The sequence below is a fragment of the Gymnoscopelus microlampas genome, assembly GCF_963454915.1.
Source record: "Gymnoscopelus microlampas genome assembly, chromosome: 8".
NCBI classification, from domain to species: Eukaryota; Metazoa; Chordata; class Actinopteri; order Myctophiformes; family Myctophidae; genus Gymnoscopelus; species Gymnoscopelus microlampas.
In genome coordinates, this window is record NC_139945.1 from 41,408,443 (window position 1) to 41,426,003 (window position 17,561).

The 17,561-nt window shown below is 39.9% G+C and overlaps 1 protein-coding gene across 2 annotated transcripts in view; it reads right to left on the reverse strand.

Annotated features, from left to right (window-relative positions):
- cadm1b (cell adhesion molecule 1b) overlaps positions 1-17,561 on the reverse strand; it is a 141,878-nt gene that overhangs the window by 23,668 nt on the left and 100,649 nt on the right. For both annotated transcript variants that reach the window (XM_084064480.1, XM_084064479.1), the window contains exons 6-8: positions 13,235-13,393; positions 10,976-11,072; positions 7,358-7,530 (exon numbers count right to left, since the gene is read on the reverse strand). In XM_084064480.1, coding sequence (XP_083920606.1) covers positions 7,358-7,530; positions 10,976-11,072; positions 13,235-13,393 — 429 coding nt within the window. The remainder of the gene's footprint in view (positions 1-7,357; positions 7,531-10,975; positions 11,073-13,234; positions 13,394-17,561) is intronic.

Genomic DNA, 17,561 nt, shown 5'->3' on the forward strand with positions numbered 1-17,561 from the left:
ATGCCGGTATTGTCCTGGGACAATAACCGCATTATCACAGTTATTTGATGCATAGTGCAGGTTTGATTTGTTTATTTATCAAATAAGTAAATACATGAATTTATTTATTTGGGTATGTAAGTGTGTGATATTAAATGTAAGCTTAACATAAACACAATAATCATTGTTTAATTATTATCATTTTAATCTGTCTTCCAGCCTACTGTATGTTCATGGGCTATAGAGAAATTATACTTAGCACTCTTCACTTGAGTTGCACTGGAGTGGTAATACTCATACTATCGATAGCCATTTAACATAGATTCCAAGCCAAATGTTATGATGCACATTTTGGCTCATGTTGGCTTTGAGCTTTTTGGCTCCTACATATCTACCTACTGTACTGTATGATACAGCCAAAAAGAGAACATTTTAATATACAACAAATAATGGATGAATACATTTGCTACCAAAATATACAGAATACATATTCATGCAGTTTCATATGCACACTCCCATGCATTTTTCACATGTTTCTAATTACATTTTATAATGTCAGTCAATAAGGGCTCGGATTGGGCTGAGAGCGTGGCAATATTTGGAGTCATGCAGTATGTCATACACATGTCAGAGACAGCTGACGTCACAGGCTGGCCATATGAAGTTAGCCACACCGCTCCCATGTGGAACACGTGATCCACATGATTTGATGTTTACGTTGTCACAGTGACCTTGACTTTTGACTAACAAAATCTAATCTGGATATTTCTTCCAAATGTGAAGAAATTCCCTCAAGGTGTTTCTGAGATATTGCTTTCACGAGAATGGGATATCCGCATGTTTGTACAGTAGTAAAGAATGTCGAAACAATCATGTTGCTCTCAGCTTATGAACATATCATAATATTAAATATCATGCCTTTATCACATCTCCCTTAGACTGCAGCAGCTTGTGTTAAAACTATTACAAAGAAAGGAGGAAATATTTCCTCTATCCTTCCACACAGGTGTATTATAGAGTCCATTTTAAGATTGCAGCCTTATAAACTCCAACAAGCTTTGTCGGGATCTAAGGATGAAGGACTGGTACAACAATTCAAGCCAGGAGTCTCTCACCCACCCAGGCCACCTTGCCATAGACCAGCAACAGAGACTTGGAGGGCAATGGCCACTGAATACATTATTAGTACTAGAAAAAGTGCTTCTCGGAGCACAGGTCTCCGCCAGGTCAGTTATTGTGAGCCAGCAATGTTCGGAATTTGCCAATCAGGATGGAATATGAAAAATCTAACGGGATCCGTTGTGATCACTTGACTATAGAGATAATGTGTACCGATTTGCGTGATGTTTGGATAAAATTTGTAGGAGTAATATCCTGGTGGTGCTATAATAGGGCAATGTTAAAAGGGTGGCATTTGTTCCACAACGTAGCGCAAATGTGCGTGCAAAGTTTCACTGCAATTGTTTTACATAAGTCGGCCTCCTGGTGGCGCTATAAAAGGCAGATGTGAAAAATGCAGGGCAAAAGTTTTTCCTTGGCCTCTAGGGAGTGTGCATACAAAGTTTTACACAGATCGGTGCAGTTATGGGTAAAAACACAAATCGGCATTTTATTCCAAAGTGAGGACTACTGCAAAATTTGGAAGTCAATCTTAGCCAATCAGGATGGAATATGAAAAATCTGAAAGACCTGTTTGGTTTAATGACTTTAGAGATACTGTGTACCGATTTGCGTGATGTTTATTGTGATGTTTATTGTTATTGTGATGTTATTTCCATTTACCTTTCTTTGACTTCTGTATATCTTTCTCTCAAAATATTGATTTAAATCACTTAGTTTTTTCCTTCACCTTGCCATTTTCCAGTTTTACAACTTAAAACAAGTTTTATCCTGAGGGCTTAAGTTTAAATCTGTAATTTTATCATCAAGTTAAATAATAGTAAATTAAATACATCCGAGCCACCAGGAACAGGGTGTCTGTATACTGTATGCATAGTATACAGTAAATGGACAGTACCATGGAATTTAATTTAATTTTTTTGGGATCTACCATGCGTTTGTTTTTACCTGAAAGTTATCGACCTATGGTGGTCTACAATCCTATGTGAATCTGTCAATAAGTTGATACTCTTTTTTGTGTAAATCCCATGTACATATCGGTTGCTAATGTGGACCTACTGAATGTGTCACCACCTCGCACCTTATGTCTTACCTCATGTAGTGTACCTGCTGGCCTATGCTATGTGTATGTAGCTATTTTTGCCTCTCATCTTCTTTAACTGCCCCCGTGCTCCCCTCTTTTTTTCTTTTCTTCTTCTGAAAGTAACATAAATGATGGAGCTTGCACAAAAACAAATTCCACACACTTTTTACACCTGTAGACTGTGATGTGACAATAAAGTTGATTCAGATTCAGTACTGTACTGTGTATTGTCCCCTCAAAAGTGCACCATGCAATCACAGCTCATGCCGATACATGCATGTCACAAAACAGAAGCACCTCCGACCACGCACAGGGCATTTTTTGCCCTGAGAGTTGACTTGTGGGCATATCAGCCCCATTTGCAGTCCAACTAATCAAAATACCATGCAACTATTTCCCTGCTAGCCAATCATTCTGCTTCCAAAGCTGACGTAGTAGGAGTCTTTCTGCCTCACAGGCAGATGTCCCACTCTTAGATGCTAATTTATGGTTAAATGAATTATTATACTCTACTCTGAAAGGGACGTACACAACATCTGCCTATGAGTCAGAGTATGCCTAGTCCGATATCAGCTCTTCAGGCAGCTGTTCCATAAAGTTGCCAGGAAACACAGCTACGTTTAAAGTTTAAACCATTAAGTATCAACTACAGTATGACTAATGGATCTACTCAACGTAAGACCCAAACACTCCTACATCAGCTTTGGTAGGCAATGGTCCATAAGGTTGTTGCTCAAGAAGCTTCTGACCGATCAAGTGGGAATGATTGGCTGGCGATGGAATAGTGGTGTTTTGATTTGCCTACAATTCACAATCTACCATGAAAGCCTGAAGTGTCTGGTGAAGTAATTTGTTGGGGCATAGTTGAAAATCAATGCCTGTAAAAAAATATTGTGTTAGGCAAATCTCTTAGTTTTACCAACATTGTTCTGGTGAAGCACTTGTGTTGTTATTGGTGAAGTATAAAGGCTATTTCCATTTGGAAGGACTACAATGGAAACAAGCCCCTAGGGCTTTTTGTGTAGGGCCTTTTAACAATCATTGTAAAATCGTACCTCTGTACTATTTGCAAACTGGTAATAAAGTATTCAATCAATCAATCAATTGGAGCCAGGAGACAGACGTGTCAACATTCCCTCAAGCTGCCAGCTTGTCAATGTGGGAAGGGCATGATGCAAGGTGGCACCGTACGAGATGGCTGCTGTTTTTATTTATTTTAATAGTTTCACTTATAATAGTTAATTTTAGAATAAATCTGCTGCAGCTGACAGGCAATCAGCACAGTATCAAACGCCTTAAAAAAAGGTTCAAAAGGGACAGCTAGGCCACCAGGCTGCTTATGAGGCGCTGAGCCAGCCTCACTCACAGCAGAGATTTCATGAATTATAGAAGGAATATAAGGTTCAACTTGCGTGTCCAGACTTGTACAAACATAATTAACACACAACATTAACGTCCCGATCAGCATCCTTTATCATATCCTTGTCAAAACAATGTCATTGCAGGCTCCACACAGAGGAGCCGCCAGCATGATCAATATCATCTGTTCAAACCCAACGCTAAAGACATGTCACCTCCCAAAGTCTCTCCCAAAAGTATATAGGTTACAAACAGAGTGCAGCCCACCAGGCGGGCTAATAAACCATCAGCACCTGATGGTCAACAAAATACTGTATGTCCAGACAAGAAAGGTTTTCTGTGAATGTGTTCACTGTAGGCTAATTATCAATAGACCTCCTCAGCAGTCGTTCAGCTAGTACAGATTCTTATCAACGCAATTCCGCAATGATATACCCAGTCATTTTACTCTCACAATGCACAATGTTACTAGTATCGTTGCTGTCCGGCAGAAACCAGCTAACTCCATTTTGACGCTTTTGCATTTTTTGAGTGGGTGTGTAAACCCCACTCCTACAGATCATTCACTCAACAATTCAAAGAATGCACCTTTAGCCCCGCCCACCTATAAATATGAAGGGAGTGAACGCCCACAATTCAACGTCAGAGAGCGAGAAGAGAGAGAAAGCTAATTTCAGCCAGAGACAGAGAGAGACACACTAGACGAGAGAGCTCCTCCTTCTCTCACAGCCCCGTTGACATTCCCCCCCCGCACCTTCCCCCGCCCCCCTCACACACACAACAGCACATCTCAACTCAAGTAGTAAGGAAGGAATAACCTACTAACTTTGTAACCAAGCTTTGCTGTTGGCATCTTCATTAACCAAACTAGAATCCCCATGTCCGAGAGTGTATACATGCTTCAACAGCGCTACAAGTTACAGCCTGGGCAACGCTAGATAATTAACACCAGGTGTGTGTGTGTGTGTGTGTGTGTGTGTGTGTGTGTGTGTGTGTGTGTTCGCACGCGTGCCTGCGTGTGATCTGAAATGAAACTGAAAGTGACTTCTCAACTGGAGACGTTAGGCCATTGGTTCTCAAAGTGCTGTCCGGGGACCCCTAGGGGTCTTTGGGGGGATCTACATGCTTGTAGATCTGCTATTTTTGAAAAATCTTGAACATTAGTGCAAATCTTTGAATATACTATATATTTTAAAGCGAACATTTGTAACTCAAATCTTTGCTTCTGGGGGTCCCTGGGACAAAATATTTTGAGATGGGGGTCTGTAGCCAAATACAATACAATTTGGGGGTCCCTGGCATGAAAAAGTTTGCGAAGCACTCCGTTAGGCTATTCAATATTTGTTTTAATTTCTTGCACTAATATTTCTTTACTTTGCAATAATTCAACTGTATGGCAAATAATGGCATGCTAATGTTTTGAGACATATATTGTATTTTATTACTGCACAATAGTAAATAAATAATTCTACACAATAGATACATATATGTTTTAAATAACTAATCTCAATATGGACCCATTATAGTGATGATAAGTTTTGCCATAATCATGTAGCTCTACAACAGATGCACAGCCATGACAGCAACAGTACAAAAACATGTAGGCTATATATGTATATTTGTTTTAAATGTATAATTTTCGGGCCAGAAAGTTTGTCGTAGGACCCAGGTTGGACCTCCAGCGCCATAATGTTCAGTCTTCTGGCCACACTGTCGTGGAAAACGGTAAACGGAAGACTCGCCCCAAAACACGTCACCCCCATTTATTTCGCAGACAAACGGTTCTTGTGTTCTTTGTTTTACTGAGGATAAGGTTAGAAATATAGTTTTACTGAGGTTAAGTTTAGGAATAAGGTTAGGTTTTGGCACCGTGAGGTAACGTTTAGGAATAAGGTTAGGTTTAGTTTAGCCATAATTTACTGAGGTTACGTTTAGCTGGTCCCTGCTGGACAGCAGAGATATGCAAGTGCATGTGTCCAACAACATACATGTTTTTGGGTTGATGCAATGCCCACACATCATCCATGCCTGTCACATTCTGCCTCTTACACAGCCCTGGGTATGGCCACCCGGCCTGGCAGATATATTCACTCCGCTGAGGGCCACTTTCTCGGCATGAGACCAAACTCTTTTTTTCTTTTCTTTTTTTTCTCTCCAGCTTTTCATTAGCCAAGTAACTGTGAAAAACACATGCTGTGTGTCCTCAATGACTCATGCAGTATGGAAAAGTGGGAGAAACAGAAGTTATTTGTGTTTCTATTGGCTTCTCAGCATATTAAATGCAAAACTGTGACAGCTAAACATGTTTGGCTGTCACTGCTGCATACTGAGGGCAAATTCGGAAGAATCACATTAACGTGTTTTGTTATTAGACTTTTAGATGATGCTCTCACACTGAGCAATTTACAAGTGTAATTGTAGACAACTGTTGCAACAGTTTAAAAAAAAGCCTACAGTGCCTGTAGGCTTTATCTTAATACCTTGACACAATTTCAAATGAGTTGTTCTTTGAAAGCAGCAACGCTAATGCTTTCGTCCTTTACATCAACAATAAAAAGTACAATGTTCCATCCCTAACAGAATGCTATACAGTACAAGTCATGCATTTATACCACTTTAATCTGGTGATGTAACTATAGCTTTCAAATAACATATTCTGGTTTTCTTTTTATGTTAAAAATCTCTCAAATTAAATGAAACTGTATCATAAGCAAAGCATTAGGGGATATATTTTCTATACCCATCAACGTTATATAATATGGGGCGACCTGATAGCTGAGTGGTTAGGGTGTGTACCACATGGTCTATAATGCCTGAGAGCAGTGAGTCCATGGCTCCATTCCTGGCCGACAGAACATTTGCTGCATGTCAGTCACCTACACTCTCACCAAAAGAGATCCTCTGAGCAAAATAACTAACTAACTATACGTACAGTAGTTACGCATATACGTCGTATATAATATGATGATCAAAGGCCAATGAGAAAAATATTAAAATACAACATTACTGTTACTACGAAGAGCATATTTAGTCAACATTAATTTACTGTATACAGTAAGCTCAAAGGCTAGAAGAGAACTGCTCTCTGCATCAATTCAGACTTGCAGGATTTGTTCATATAGACTAAAGTAGAAGATAGTGACTAGTTCCTTGGTATATTCAGCGGCAGTAGCATACCTGTCTAGGCTGCTTTAAGCTTCTAGTCGTACACTGCATAACCTCATTAACAGTCATGTTGAAGTTAGTGATATATTTACAGCACGATACTTAAAATGCTGGCGGTGTGCAATGATACATTGTGACAGCCCAGGTAATTACGGAAGCATAATTTACCCTCCTTAGCCATGCTTGTTGAAAGCAGAAGTGTCATAATGAAACACAATGAAAGTCATAATGTTGCAGCAATGCTAGAACCAATAAACACCATTCACAAGTCTTTCCATGTCAATCTTTCCAGTGCAAACACCAGACTGCCAAATGGCTACAGTACTTCTGTATTTACATCTGTGTCAGCAGCACAGAGCAGGCACAGATGTACACACTTAACCACTTACACCCTGGTCTAGTCTATACTTAAGTAAACTGGACCTGAGTTGGCTCTGTACTCAGTCCACTCTTTGTTCGCTATACAACAAATTTCTTTGCCAAAAATTACCGATCTACAAGTTCACAACACGTCGCAAGGTGATGCGTTGTGAGCTAGTAGATCTGCTACTTCTGATGACGAAATGTTCACCCCCAGAATAGGGATGCTATAGGGGTCAAATGGTTAAAGTCAACATGTAAAAGACATTTGCCTTGCCAATGAATACCTACCGTATACATAAAGTATGTAGTCATCGTAGGCCTCCCCCACAACGTTGGAGGCCACACAGCGGTAGGTGCCATTATAGGACTTGTTGAGGTTCTCGATGTAGAGCTCAGAGCCAGTGACCACGGCGTGAGACGGCACATCCTCATCCACTCTCAGCCAGCTGATCTGAAGGGGACTGAGGGGAGAACAAAAACCACACACACCATTCAAACGCTGTATGTCCCCGCCCGGCAAGGACATAAAGGTCAGAGCTCAGCTCACACAGTAAAAGTCTAAACTCTGAGAGTGTACAAAGGTAACATTGGTTACCTTTGTAGCAGTACAATGGAAAGAATATAGCTGCAAGCAGCGATAATACGGGGCCAGCGATTGCAGAGAGAAGAAAGAAAGAAGCAATGATAAGTAATATGCACAATGAGCCATAGAAACATAGAAGACTGAACTTGAGAGAAAGAAGACCATGCAATTAACAAATGAGCATTTTAAACCCTCACTAAAACTATGCCTACCCCTAACGTCGAGAAATACTACGCGTAAGCCTACGAATGACAAATCATGATCACCTCAAAACGTTGTCGGGGACAGGGATCGAACCAGTGACCTCCGGACTCTTAGGCTGCCTTTCTTCTCATTGAGCTAGAGATATGATTGCCCTAGTAGTGTCTGTTGATATATATAAGTCTTTCCGTCCCTGATGGACCAAGTCTCTGTTTTGCTAACTACTCTAGATCACTGGTGCCCTAACTTTCTACCGATAGAGAAATTGTACGTGTCCTCGGAACAGAAACCAGTGAAAGTAGCCGATCTACAAGCTCACAAAACGTTTCTATCTGAAAAGTTGTGAGATTGTAGATCGGCTATTTTCACAATGAAGTATGTCATACATTGAAAAACATACTCTCAAATAAGCATTTCATGTTATCTTTAACAATTGCACATGTATTCATTGATGCAATCATGTTGTTTGCAATGCACTTTAAATGAAGTCTGCATGAAGTGAGCCTTGAACCGGCGACCTTGCAGTTGTCAGGCAGATGCTGTAGAGAGAAGCCATTGGATCGACAAACCAGAACCGGTGAAAAAGGAGCTCACACAGATGATACAGTTTCACGCAAATAGCTGAAAAATCCTGGGTTTAAGTGTTTTCAAACTGCTCAAAATTGCGGAAAATCTAAGGGCGGAGCTTACTGGTCAAAGTGATACATGTGTTCCTCATGAGTCAAGGCACAAGTGTAAGCAAGTTTCACGACTTTCGGCCCAACGAGGCATGACTTATGCCTGTTTAAAGTTTGCATTTTCAAAAAATTGCTATAGCGCCCCCCTTTGGCCAATTGGAGTAAGATTGGTTTCAGTGATATTTGGAATGACCCTCTACATTTCTGCAAAGTTTCAAAGAAATGTGAGTCTGCATGTATGTGTTGGGGGCAGATGAATAATTTTCATAAAACTGCAATAGTTATTCTCCTCCTGGGATTTTTGAGTAATCTGCACGAAACTTTTTACACATGAACTTTGGACCTCTGCCGACAAAACTTTAGTGGCGGATTTTCCATAAGTGAAAGAATGAAGCTTTTAAGGGCCAATGACTGTTTTTCATATAATTCAAAATGGTGCGAGATCTAAAGGTCAGAGGTCAAAAGTTTCATGGCTGTAGGTCAAACAGGGCATGAGTTGTACCTGTTCAAAGTTGGCATTTTCAATTGAGTGCTATAGCGCCACACTTTGACGAATGATTGTGAGAATTATTTCTTGATCGTTTTTCATGACCATCTACTATATGGCCGAGTTTCGTAAAAAGCGTATGCACGGTTAAGCCAGAACTGGCAAAAACGGCAGATGAAGAAGAAAAAGAAGAAACAGAATAATGCCAATAACAAGACGGAGCCTTGCTCTGCAGAGCCTGGCCCCGTAAAAAAGGTTATGGGAGTGCTCTGAGATTCAGAAAAGGGAGGTGGATTGGTTGAAAGTGTCACATCTTGAGCATTTCTTTCTCCTAGTTTCATGCAGGCACAAATTAAATCTCTCATCAGCGCCAAGATTCCCAAGTACTGTGACCCTAAACCGTCCTCCTGGGTGTGGCGTTCCTGATGTGCGGGTGTCAGCAATATTCTGCTGACAATGTGCAAGTTTGACTAATGACAGCTATATCTAACCAGCAAAAGCTATTCTGTCCTACCACGAAGACTGGATATGATGACTCATATAGGACACAGACCAAAAATAAAATGGTGATATAAAATACAATAAAAGCCAGCAGGGCTGTAAACGAGGTTTTTTGAAATACTGAGGTCATGATCCCTGTCCATACGACCCCCCCCAAACCCCATCTATGCATTGTAATGCATAGGAGAGCAACAATAATCAATAATCACTTAGGACAGTTGATCGCAAGTTCGCAACTGCAGTCCTCTTATCTCTCCTGTTCTCCATTCACCCTCTGTCTTCCTCTCCTGTCTTCCCTGCCAAAAATGTAAAAATGTAATCACATCTCTCTAAAGGGCCATTCAAGCTTTTTGGAGATGTGGGGCCAGTGTAATTACTTTGATAGGATTCAATTCCTCAAAACAAAAACAAAAAACTTAATTTTTTCTCTTATTTAAATATATTGGCCCATATCAGCCAACTCAGATTTCATCCAATTACTAAATCTAAGTGAGAACACCAACATCAGAGGCACCAGACTTCAAAAACAATCATGAATAGGCCAATAATATACTTTGTATAATATACTTTGAAAATCGCTATACAAATACATTCATTCATTCAATATCTTAATATCTCAACAGAAAAGAAACATATAAAGAACACTGTTGTGAGGAATTAAATCCTATGTGATAAGAGTGATAAAAGGACCCACTTGTGTAAGAGGCTGATATGGTCCTTTTAGAACACTAGAGGTTCGACCGCTACGCGGCCCTCACACCTACGTCGCACCACCGATCCAACCGATACTGTATGTCTGAGTCATAGTGTCAGGGGCTTTTTCAGAGACCCATTGTACCCGTATCTGTGTCCCTTTTGTGCCCATATATGGAGATCTCTTTATCTGTCTGTCTACCTGTCTCTTTCATGCCCATATATGGAGATGTGTGACTAAGTGTGCTAGCTTATGTTTTGCTCCTACTTCTCCCAAAATAGTGAATACAAAGTTACATTTAGAGATTCAATGAATCTCTAAATGTGTGTGAACAAGAGGAACTGTGCTTGCCTTCTCACTTTCCCCCAAACGAACCACAGCGAGACATGGCATGGGCATTTACCATGGCGCCACAAGATGTGTGGCGAGTGGAGCAGTGAGACGGCGGGCTGCACACTTTTGTAGCAATTCAATTTAATTTACTGAGGTCTTGACCTCAGCCTCCTCAAACGTGGCTACGGCCTTGAAAGCCAGTGTTCTTGTGGTGGGTTGTCCCTTTCAATTAGGCCCACCTTTTTAATCCATTAACGCCGGCTGTATCGATTCAGCTGCCGTATGTCAAACTTGCGAACCCATCAATTGCACTGCTGATAAACATCAACGCTGAACCGCCCTCTGCAGAAGCATGGGTGTGTTTGAAGTCAAAACGTGGTTAAGCTACAGGGTAACATGCTGTGCTGTGTGTTAACTTATGAATACTCACTGTGGTTTTCCCTCTGCAACACATGACAAATCAAGGTTATCTCCCTCTCTAGGTAAACCTTCAGGATACGTCACCACTATCTTCACTTCAGGTTTATCTGAAAATAAATGGTTTTAGAGGTTTAAAGGTGTAGTGAAATGAAAAATATGTTTTTCACACTTTTAGAGCATATCCGTGGTCATCATATGGGCACACCTAACAATAGATGCCCAAAAAAATGAAAAAAACCCATTTTTGTGTATTTTTATATCTAAAGCCCCTAAAAAGCCAATCTGAATTACTTCCTGTAAACGAAAACGTGCTGCGTGATGACATCAGACAGCCTTCATGAATATAAAAGAATCTTGATTACGTGCACCTGTTTGATTCCCATAGCTGCACGTTCTTCAAACACAGCTGATTTTAATTACAGAGATACTCCGTTTTGAATCTCATTGAAGATGAGTGTATTACTCATTTTAAACTTCATCTGCACACTAAAATATGTATCTGAAAACATTATAGGTTAGAACTAAGCCAGGTAGTAGCAAACGCGCTTCACTGGCCGTCTCTCTCTCACTTGTAAACAAACACTAGCCGTGTTGCCCACGGCTGAAGTGATTGAGATCCAACGTCCCATAGCCTGAAGGGATGGGACCTTCTGATTGGTTTAGAGTCGTTGAGCCGGCGTTTCAGGCTGAACCTTCAAAATAAAATGACCGAAAATGTCACTTCAGTGCGTCTTTAACAACACAACTATTTCCATGTCATAGCTACCATTTCCAGTGTTAATATTACTCAGTGTAAAAAATCACCCAAAATGGAACTGTAAGAGACAAATCAAATGAATCAAAGTCTGGGGAAAACAAGTCCTATAAAAGAAGTAAAGGAGTAAAGTCGACATCAACCCAGTCACTCTACCTACAGTACAGTAACATTATTTATTGTTTCAGTGCTAGCCAAATATTAACAAAATGTCACGCAGGTTCAGTTGAGCTTTTACTGAAAGGTCAGACAAAACACTTGCCTATATGAAAACATTTTATTCAACAAAAAACGGGTACCTTAACCTTTCTTTGATGATTAACACTGTATAAAGTCCTACCTCTCTCTATCGAGGCTACAGAGGAACACAAAATCTCATATGGAAAACTTTACTTCTGAATCAGTGAAGTTTACTCTATCCCAAAAGTCAAAATGCAGGTGATCATCAAGTTTATGGTACTGTAAATTGACTGAATTTTATGTATAGCGCTTTTCCAGTCTTCTGACCACTCAAAGCACTTTATAATGAGTGCCTAGCATTCACCCATTCACAGTCACACACTGTGCAAGGCACCAATCTACTCGTCGGGAGCAGTTAGGCGTTTCAGTGTCTTGCTCAAGGACATGATGCTGGGATCGAAGCAGTTGTCTGGGAGTTGGAAAGTTCCCAGACAACCACTCTACTGTACTGTACTGTACTGTACCTCCTGAGCTATTTCCGCCCTGTTTAGAATGCAAGATGTCATACAGCCACATGGCTAATGATCATACAGTAGGCTGTACAGTTGTCAGAACACAATTGAATCTCCTGCTGGGCTCCAGCGACTACAGTGGTTCTCAACCTTTTCTGGATCAGGGCCCACTTGAAAATCTCAAAAGCGTTCGCCTTTCGGCTATTATTTTAAATGGATAGTTCACCCCCCCAAAAAAAATGTTTTTCTCAATTAGTCAATTAGTCACTAATCGATAGGAAAAAAGTATTTTTTTGGGTGAATTATGCCTTTAAGTGGTCGGACGGGTGAGCTGTGAGCTTGTTGATCTGCTATTTTCAAAAGATTTGTATACATTTGAAAACTTGAAATGGAACAATCTGCCTAATGAGTACTTTTACTTTTGGTACTTTAAGTACATGTTGATGCCAATACTTTTGTACTTTTATTCAAGTAAATCTGGAATTCCAGACTTTTACTTGTAACAGAGTATTTCTACATTGCAGTATTGATACTTTTACTTAAGTAAGACATTTGAGTACCTTTTCCACCACTGATACTTATACACAGTATAGTGCCTATTTATTGGTATCACAAAGAAAACTCATTTACAGTACCCAAGGTTTTCAAAGAAGAAATACCATGACATTTTTATTTATACATTATCATTCAAATCTTTGTGTTTTGGCAATTATTTGGGAGTGCCCCACTTGCAATATCCTCACGGCCCACCGAGTGGGCCCCGGCCCCACAGGTTGAGAACCAGTGGACTATAATTGCACAGCTGTGGTCTACTACTACTTACATAGGACATCGAGGCGTCTCTGTGCCTGCAGGTCCTTCACAGCTGGATGGTCGATGATACAGTCCACTGGAACGCCGTCGTCTTCTTTGGAGACGGAGAACCTCACGCGGCTGGAGACGGTGAACATCCTGTCGTAGCTCTCCTCCACCGTCAGCTCGCCTAGGATTTCAAAGAATCAGAAAGGCAAACAAAGATGTTTTTTTGTTGTTGCATTAATCCACTCAATCTGGGAACGCATCTCTCTCATTTTAGATTTATTTGGCTATTCAAAAAATAGCAGATCTACAAGCTCATAGCGCGGCACTTGGTGCCGCGCTATGAGCTTGTAGATCAGCTATTTTTTGGGAAAATCGTGAAACGTGTGTGCAAATCTTTGAATATATATTATAATTTTTTGTAACTCAAATCTTTGCTTCTGGGGGGGGGGTTCTCTGGAACAAAATATTTGGAGATTGGGGTCTGTGGCCAAATACATATCATTCTGGGGGTCCTTGACTCTATCAGTGGTGCTTAAAGTTTGAGCACCACTGATATACAGTAGCAACATACTGTACGTTTTTTCAGAAAGCAGTTAGGATTTAGAAGACATTTGTAGCTGCGCTCCCGGATTGAATGGGTTAATAACCATCGCTATCCGTAACGGGGTGCATGACTTGTTCTGGACCGGTCCCGCTTTCCAGTTGAATTTAAATTCAATGTAGTATTTATTATATTTACCGAGGTGATGCTGCCCGCCAGATTTTTAAGAGGATTCATATTTGCCTCGGGCCTTTCAAGTTTGATGAGAGCAGAAAAGGGCGGTTGTATAAGCTTGATAATGAGCGTCTGTAGCTTGAGGGTTGACTGTTGTTGGGGCTCACCCTGCAGTAATCCACTGCCCACGAGGTCTTTGGCTGTCAGAGGGGCATTCATTTAGAGAGCATTACAATGCCACAGGGGCATCGCATCGCATTAGCCGCAGTGCTGAGTGTGATGGTTTACCCGCACTTAATGAAGTGAGGAAATAATTACAGCCCCTCGCTGACCCGCAGCACACTTCCATTTCAGCCCTGTCACAGGGGAGCCGGGCCGGACTCAAGGAGTGCAAAACATCGCTGTTCCACCGACAATGATCGTCGTCGGTTCACACATGTGCGGCCTCTTGGTTGTTATTAACCCATTAAGACCGGGAACGCATCTGTGTCATTTTAGATGTCTTTGGCGATTCAAAAATAGCAGATATACAAGCAGATATACAAGCTCATGAGCTATGAGCTTGTATATCTGCAATGTTTTTGAAAAATCGTGGACATTTATTTTTTTAATTTGTAAAATATTTTGTTCCATGGAACCTCCACAAGCAAAGATTTGAGTTACAAATGTTTGCTTTAAAAAACATCTATCAAAGATTTGCACACATTTTCACGAAAAAAAAACAAAACCTTGTATATCTGCTATTCTTCAATACCCAAAGTATAAAATTATGGTTATAGCTCAAATCTAAAAAGACACGGTATGCGTTCTGGGATTGAAGGGGTTAACCCCACGTAACTCACACCCACCCACCTTAGACCTTGCCTGTATAAAAGTCAAAGCACTGGGTCTCGTCAGTAGTCAGCGCTCATAAGGGCAATTCAATTGAACCACTCTCTGCAGCATCTGTGAATGAATAATATGTGCCGCAATACGTACAAATAATGATTTTACTCCTACTATTAAAACGTAATAGTCCTCCTTATGTTATGATAGTTCTAGCCAGTCAGAGCTGCCAGGATGTAAACGTGGTACTATGTGCAATTAGTACACAGAAATCACTGCAATTATGTGTGCTTTTTTATTGCATGAGTATATGCATCTGTGAATTTATGACCATAGTAGTAATTGGAATTTGAATCTGTGCGATCATTATGATCCGGATCTACCAAACAGAAATTCTGGTATTATTAGAACATAGCTTAATATTATTTAATCCTAAAGCCCTAGAAGGTGATACAGTGGGTGTTCTTCTCATAGTCCTCTCTCTCTCTCTCTCTCTCTCTCTCTCTCTCTATCTCTCTCTCTCTCTCTCTCTCTCTCTCTCTCTCTCTCTCTCTCTCTCTCTCTCTCTCTCTCTCTCTCTCTCTCTCTCTCTGTTCATATACTGTACCTTTTTTTGCCATTTTAATTAGATCTCTTTGATCAGACTCTAGTTAGCTACTGGTGATGATTCATTTCATGAAGTCATTCAGATCTAGAAAACGTAGCTCAATAACAAAAATCGTTCTCAGGCAGAATTGTACAGAACTGTATACGCTCACATGCAACAACACACTATCTTTGTGTATGTGTAGTAGGCTGTTCAAAACCTCTCAGAAATCAGGAAAATGGCTACCGGTCAGGTTGTGTAAGGATAAGTGAGAATCAGGAAGAAGAGTCTGAAAAAGCAGACAGTCTACAGTCTAATCGAACATCAATCATCAATCACTGACCAGTGCCACTTCCAGAACAATGCCATGGCTGCTAGATCTCACACTTAGGTTCCAGTCAGTCTCCAACACTGCCTGCTGTGGTGTAAAGTAACTATAAGTACATTTACTCAAGTTCTGTACTTAAGTACAATTTTGAGGTATTTTTACTTTAGTGGAGTGCAATATTTTTACTTTTACTCCTCTACATCTCTGAGGAACATATTGTACTTTTACTCCACTACAATTATTTGACAACTTTAGTTACTAGTTACTTTGCAGATATAAATGATTAGATTAAAACAAAAAACATACATCAACCACTTTAGCCCTATTTTATACATAGACTATTTGAAAATAGCCGATGCGACGCGTTATAGCAGAGCTTGTAGATCTGCTATTTTCAAACATTTTAGTACTTTTACTTTTGGTACTTAAAGTATATATATATATATATTAGGGCTGTGAATCGTTTGCTATCTCACGATTCGATTCGATTCCGATTCTTGGGGTCACGATTCCGATTTTTATCGTTTTTTTCAAAATAAACGTTTTTTTTCGATTCAAAAGCGTTTTTTTCCGATTCAAACGATTCGATTCAAAACGATTCTCGATTCAAAACGATTCTTGATTCAAAACATAGGATACATTTATGTAACTTTTATAATTGTAAAGGTTGTATCAACTGATAATAATGTAAACACACAAAGGTAAATCCAAGATCCTCCCCCAAAAAAAAAAAAAAAAACATAGATTTAAAAAAAATGAGAATCGATTCTGAATCGTCCAACATGAGAATCGCGATGCGTATTCGAATCATTTTTTTCCGACACCCCTAATATATGTACGTATATATATATATATATAGATTATTATTATTATTTTTTTAATATAGATTTTTTAGCTTTTTCTGCTTTATTGATAGGACAGTAGGCTGACATGGGGAGAGAGACGGGGGAGGCGACACAGCAAAGGCCGTCGGGACCGGGAGAAATTTGTGCAAATCTTATATATAATATATATATATATATATATATATATATATAGGGTTTTTTTTAAAGCAAAGATTTGTAACTCAAATCTTTGCTTCTGGGGATTCTACAATGTCTTCTAAATCTTAACAGTTTTCTGACAAACGTATGTTGCTTTAATATCAGTGGTTCTCAAACTTTTTCACGTCAAGGACCCCCAAAATTGTATGTATTTGTCCACCGACAAATCCCATCTCAAAATATTGTGTTCCAGGGACCCCCAGAAGCAAAGATGTGAGTTACAAATGTTCCCTTTAAAAAAATATATATATTCAAATATTTGCGCAAAATTGGTAAAGATTTTTCTAAAATAACAAGCTCATAGCGCGGCACGCGGTGTCAAACGCTATGAGCTTGTATATCTGCTATTTTTCAAAAGCCAAAGTATAAAATTTGGATAAAGTGGTTACACAGATGCGTTCCCGGTTTGAATGGGTTAAATTCACTACACACTGTAATGGGGCCCCAAGAGTAAAATGATACAAGTGTCATTTATACTAACAAGAAACATAGCTTCCCCTGGGGAGGGGTCTGATCCCAAGCCAGAACCCACGGGTCTTCTACCTGCCACCGTAATCGATGGTTGCTCTACAACTTCGGGCAATTCTGAAGCAATTTAAACTCACCAAAAGACTTGTTCAGCTCTTATACTTGTACAGACACACCAAAGACAAATGCACTATCATTGTGATTCTATACAGCTTATGTGTGTGCTTGTTAAAAGTAATGCATTGTGTATCACATGCATTGACCATATGCAATGCATGTGTCTGACATGTCTGTCATTAAATGTTTCGATGAATTGAGTACAAAGGACCCCAATGGAAACAAGCCATAGGCTTTCTTGGGTTTAAAATCTCTCTTTGCAGACCT